This window comes from Pteropus alecto, unplaced genomic scaffold (genome assembly GCF_000325575.1).
Source record: "Pteropus alecto unplaced genomic scaffold, ASM32557v1 scaffold1197, whole genome shotgun sequence".
NCBI classification, from domain to species: Eukaryota; Metazoa; Chordata; class Mammalia; order Chiroptera; family Pteropodidae; genus Pteropus; species Pteropus alecto.
This window is the reverse complement of record NW_006441068.1, coordinates 570565-575724: the sequence shown is the minus strand read 5'-3', so window position 1 is coordinate 575724 and position 5160 is coordinate 570565. Positions and strand designations below refer to the sequence as shown.

General features: G+C 49.3%; 1 protein-coding gene across 3 annotated transcripts; it reads right to left on the bottom strand.

Moving 5' to 3' along the window:
- Positions 1–941: 941 nt before the first annotated feature.
- On the bottom strand, positions 942–5154 carry SLC39A2 (solute carrier family 39 member 2). 3 transcript variants are annotated; one of them, XM_006918307.3, is made up of 4 exons: positions 2889–3513; positions 2569–2699; positions 2270–2320; positions 942–1844 (listed from the first exon to the last, which is right to left on the bottom strand). In XM_006918307.3, the coding sequence occupies exons 1-4, from the start codon at positions 3001–3003 to the stop codon at positions 1212–1214; spliced, it is 930 nt and encodes a 309-aa protein (XP_006918369.1). In that variant the 5' UTR covers positions 3004–3513; the 3' UTR covers positions 942–1211. The 3 variants fall into 3 exon arrangements, 2 of the variants coding, with proteins under 2 accessions (XP_006918369.1, XP_024907140.1); XM_025051372.1 differs by lacking the exons at positions 2270–2320; positions 2889–3513 and adding an exon at positions 4799–5154; XR_003048318.1 differs by lacking the exons at positions 2270–2320; positions 2889–3513 and adding an exon at positions 4799–5154 and having other exon boundaries at positions 1754–1840.
- Positions 5155–5160: the final 6 nt, after the last annotated feature.

The following is a 5160-nucleotide window of genomic DNA, read 5'->3' as shown; positions in this document are numbered from 1 at the left end:
ATTTGTGGGGAGGCGAATGGGATGGACAGAAGACAGAAATGAAATGAGAGATGAGAATGAAACTTAGGAAACTTCACTCATGTTAAGGCCACTTGGACTTCTACATTGAAAATATTCGAAGGGGCAAACTGGTGAGGGTGTGTGAGCTCACAGGGCACACTTCTTTACCTGTTTCTCTACCAAGTCTGAGATATTCCTCATCAGGGGCTGGGCAGCAGTCATCTTTCTCCTCCTCACGTAGATAATGTTTTTGTATTTGTGCAGTTTTGAAGAAAAGCAACACATTGTAGCGGTTACTCAACTGTAAGACACATGGTCCAGTGGGGAGGGGCCAAAGGCATAGTGGCAGGTAGGGCAGGCAGAAGGAAAGCCACCACGTGGCAGCACCAAGTAATCACCCTCGGCATTTATCTGGCGCCTTTCTCCCTTTCCAAACATACTGCTTTTTAATTCTTCTGCACAAGGCAACCTGGAGACAGAGGCTCAAAGAACAATCATGCCCCAAAGGCCACACAGGGCTCAATGCGAAAAATAGGAACCAGATGGAAGTAGACTTCATTGAGCCTGATCTCAAGAGTCTGTTGGACATGTTTCAGGTGGCTGATAATAGGTACTGGGAGTGGGGTGGGTGTGGTTATTGTTTTTTAGATCCCCATGGTTTCTGTTTTTAAAACTCTTTTCCCTAAATGCTGAAAACTCTGGCTTAATATCTAAACACTTGTGACTAATGTTAGAATTTCAGCAATGCTCCCATGTCTGGTGGGCATAGCTGCAATTACCAAAATGGCTGGAGGCCCCAATTCCAGAAGAAAAGAGTGCGTCTAATGCTCATCCTCCCCACTCCCCATTCCACCAGGCAGCTCTTAGGCAACCTGAAGAAATGAAGTACAGCATGGTTGAAGGGGAAGGGTAAAATGGACATTTTATTACATATGGTAGCAAAAATGGGATGAGTCAAATCTGGAAAGATGGTCTTTATATCAATTCTCCAATGTATAGGCCCTCAACCTAAATAAACATCTTTTTCTCAGTCTTGGATGAGCAATGCTATCTCATGTAGGAAAAGCTGGGGCCCAGTTCATGGGGGATGATGCCTAGTGAATGCCACTTAGTCTCACTGAAGATGTCTGAGGGCCAAAGCCATTGGGGAGGTGCCTCCTGGGGGTAAGGAGAGCATTCTAGAGGAGTCTGTCAGAGAAGTCAGGAATCTCTCAGGCCCACAATGCAATAAGAGCCATGAAGGCAAAACCAGTGGCTACACAGCCCCACTTGGCCAGAGGAGCTTCAGGACCAGCCAGCTCCCGGGGCAGAATTTCTAGGAAGGTGACATACAGGAAGGTGCCAGCTGCCACACTCTCTAACACAGCCTGGGCTAAGCCTCGTGCCCCTTCAGAGTCTCCTCCAGCTACAGCCAGCGCTAAGGCTAGGCCCAGGGGGGACATGAGCGCGAACAACAGTATAGACAACACGGCCCATCGGGACTCAGTGCCTGTCTGCACCAGCCGCAGTCCTACACCAAACACTACGAGCCCCTTGTGAGCCAGGACAGCAAGACAGAGCTGCACGGTAGCTGCTACTGTTGTCTGCAGCCCCACAGCTAGACCTTCAAACACCGAGTGGAAGGAGAGTGAGAGCAGGAGGATGAGGGCTCGAAAGGGGCTGCGGGAGGGCGAGGGCAGAGGTCCGTGGCTGTGGAATCCGAGCACGTGAGCGCCCCCGCATTCCTCCTCCTGCACTTCGGATCCTCCAGCAGCTCCAGGACAGCACTGCAGTGCCAGCGACTCCATAAAGAAGACCAAGAAGAAGCCCAGGGAGATGACGAGCTCTCCGTAGGGATAGTCTATCTGGGAACAGAGAGAGGGGCTGTGAGACGGGAAAGGAAGGAAGGAGGTGCAAAGGATGGACTGAGGAGAATGGGAAATGTGGGACTAGAACATAAAAAAGGGTCGGGAATGAAGCCCAGAGGAGATACGGACATACGACAACAAGGTACCAGAGGACCAAGGGATACAGGGGCAGTAGGATTAGAAATACGGAAAACGATGTGAGGCATATTAAAGAGTGCAGAGAAAGAATGCAAGAGCAAAGCAAGAGCTTGGTCTGGGGTTCCATAAACCCAAAAGAATCAGGTTGGCTCCTCCTACAGTGTCCGAGCTGAGGAGCAGAGGGTTCTGGTATTCCTCACGTTCTCCTCTCCAAAGGCTCTGGGGGTGAGAGGAGTCTCTGGTTCTCCTCACCCTCCAGATAGGGGCTGGTGAGAGATACTTACATGAACTGAATCAGCATCACCAGAAAAATTTCCCTCACTTTTTGTCCTGTTCTATGGAAGAAAAAGCAGAAATTAGATGGAGGATGGAGCAGCTCAGTTTCCTGTCCTGTCCCTTCGGCTCCATTGCTTTCTTAAAGCCCAGTCTGACCTCTTGTCATTATTCCACACAACACAGGAGCTGTCATCTTCTCTGTCGTTCCACCCAGGAGTCATGTCTTTGGCTCCATCACTTTGTCCTCTTTCTTCCCTTGGTTCTGTTCATCATTCCGGCCTCCCAGCCCTGATACTCAGCTGCTCACCTGCATCTCAAATTTCTGGATTTCCGATTCCATTCCCTCCAGGGCTTCAGCGGTCATGTGCATGAGCCCTGCTCCCAGGAAAACGCCGGCAGAAATGCAGCCCAGGAGGCTGAGGACCCGGCGGTGACGACCTAATGAAAAGCAGGAGTTATAATCCAGTTGGCAATGAGGAGATGGACAAAGGTGACTAAAGAGCAACAGGCAGCACCCAACATCCCAAGCTTGGGGATGGTGAGAGAATCAGAACAAGGTGTCAGGATAAGGTGACAGGGTTGAAGTCAGACCCGCGTTATGCAGACAAAGATACGGAAGGGCTATACCTGTGGCCGCCTCGATCTGGAACCATTTGAAGCAGATGGGAATGAGGCCACAGACCAGGGTGAGAGCCAGCAGGGCAAACAGGCAGCCAATTTTCACCCCTAGTAGTGGCTCCATCCTTGGGCCTCAGAATGGCAAATGGAATTACAAGCTTTGGAGCAAGTGTGGTGCCTTAGGTGGTCAAAGCTGCAGTGTCCACTCCTGCGATTGAGGAAGGTGTTGGGATCCTCTCTGTTCTGTGCTGCCTCTGCTTACGCAGCCTTGCATAGCTGACTGGGGCCCAGCCCTCCCTCTACATGAAGGCCCCTCCCCTGGCTCACACTGAAACCAGAAACTCCAGACTCCCTCCCTGTCAGGCACAGCCCTGTGCTCTGTCTTCTCTTCTTCAAGCCATGACTAATCCAAGGGCTGTGGACTGTCTTGGTTCATACCCAGGGCTGGTCTAATTCCAAATGGGACAGTCTATGGTAGCTACTTCCCAGCTGTTTCATACTGGGGACAATCTGGTCCTGCCTCACTTAGGACATTTGATCTAAGCCTTCCATATCCTTTGCACCCTAACCCAAGTTTTACAGGCTGCTATGCTGATACCTGAACCATATGCTTTCAAAGGGGATTTGGGGCCATCTGGGGATAGAGGAGGTGGAGCAGAGGGCCGGTCCTGCCACCACTCTGTGGGAACTAGTAGATGAGGGGACTCCCCTTTTCTATAACCCCAGAAAAGTAGCTCCAGGTATGGAAATTTCCAGTATGACAATGTTGTTACTGGTACAACTTCTGACTGTACCTCTTTCCTGATATATACTGTGGGAGAGCGACTAAGAGTTTTAATGCACTAGCTCTGAAAACAGCAAGGCCTACCGGAAAACTGAGAAATGAACCAAGTAAACTAAAGGGTCCTAGACATACATGGGTGGAATGGAAGATGTAGTTCTGATGGGGATCAACTCTTGAGGAAAATGTATGAAGCAAACTCTGAGGGAACTGATGAACACTAAAAAAAGACGAAAAGGAAGGAGAGAAAAAACTAGAGGCTAGGCAGCTGCTGGTTCCCTATTCAGGTGGCCTAACGGTCTAACCCCAAATGGGACAGTCTATGGTAGCTACTTCTCAGCTGTTTCATGCTGGGGAAAATCTGGTCCTGCCTCACTTGGGACATTTGATCTAAGCCTTCCATATCCTCTACACCCTAACCCAAGTTTTACAGGCTGCTATGCTGATACCTGAACCATATGCTTTCAAAGGGGATTTGGGGCCATCTGGGGATAGAGGAGGTGGAGCAGAGGGCCGGTCCTGCCACCACTCTGTGGGAACTAGTAGATGAGGGGACTCCCCTTTTCTATAACCCCAGAAAAGTAGCTCCAGGTATAGAAATTTCCAGTATTACAATGTTGTTACTGGTACAACTTCCGACTGTGCCTGTTTCCTGATATATACTGTGGGAGAGCAACTAAGAGTTTTAATACGAAGAAAGTTGCTCTAGCTCTGAAAACAGCAAGGCCTACCGGAAAACTGAGAAATGAACCAAGTAAACTAAAGGATCCTAGACATACATGGGTGGAATGGAAGATGTAGTTCTGATGGGGATCAACTCTTGAGGAAAACGTATGAAGCAAACTCTGAGGGAACTGATGAACACTAAAAAAAGACGAAAAGGAAGGAGAGAAAAAACTAGAGGCTAGGCAGCTGCTGGTTCCCTATTCAGGTGGCCTAACAACCCTGAGACCCGTTGAGCCAGTTCTCAAGAGTGCTGGGGCGGCTTTCCCCACTACTCCAGATTACCTCCCTGGGAAATCCAGGTCTCTGGTGGAAGCAGCAATATTCTTACAGCAGAGGGCGAGCTTGAGATGTGTGGGAAGATAAGACAGGTATGGAAAGTCATTTCGTTACAGGCCAGGCCATGATGACCTACCTCTATACCTTTCAAGAATCACAAGATCCATTTCCATTCTTTGAAAACTTTTGTTTATTATTATTAAAACCTCAAAGACAGATATATAGGGGTCCCAGCGCTCCCATCCTGGATACCAGGTAGCTTTAGCCTTGGCAAGTACGATAGAAGAAAACTCTTGTTACATATCCTTGTCAGCTCTCAGGTGGATCTTCAGCAGAGGATGGAGGAGGCTCAGATGGTGTGGTCACAGGTAAAAGATCTCCCCAGGAGCTGACACGGGCACAGCGATACAAATCCCTATGGGATAGAGGTCAACGTGGGCTTCAGGTTCCTGACACCTCCCACTAATTTTGATCACAACTTCTATACCTGCCACGGCG

Bases quoted from the DNA above. Each gene is read 5' to 3' on its own strand.
- SLC39A2 (XM_006918307.3), bottom strand. From the start codon at position 3,003: ATGGAGCCACTACTAGGGGTGAAAATTGGCTGCCTGTTTGCCCTGCTG. The intron at 2,700-2,888 runs GTATAGCCCTTC...GCTTTTCATTAG, and splicing joins CCAGATCGAGGCGGCCACAG to GTCGTCACCGCCGGGTCCTC. The intron at 2,321-2,568 runs GTGAGCAGCTGA...TTTCTTCCATAG, and splicing joins TCCAGAAATTTGAGATGCAG to AACAGGACAAAAAGTGAGGG.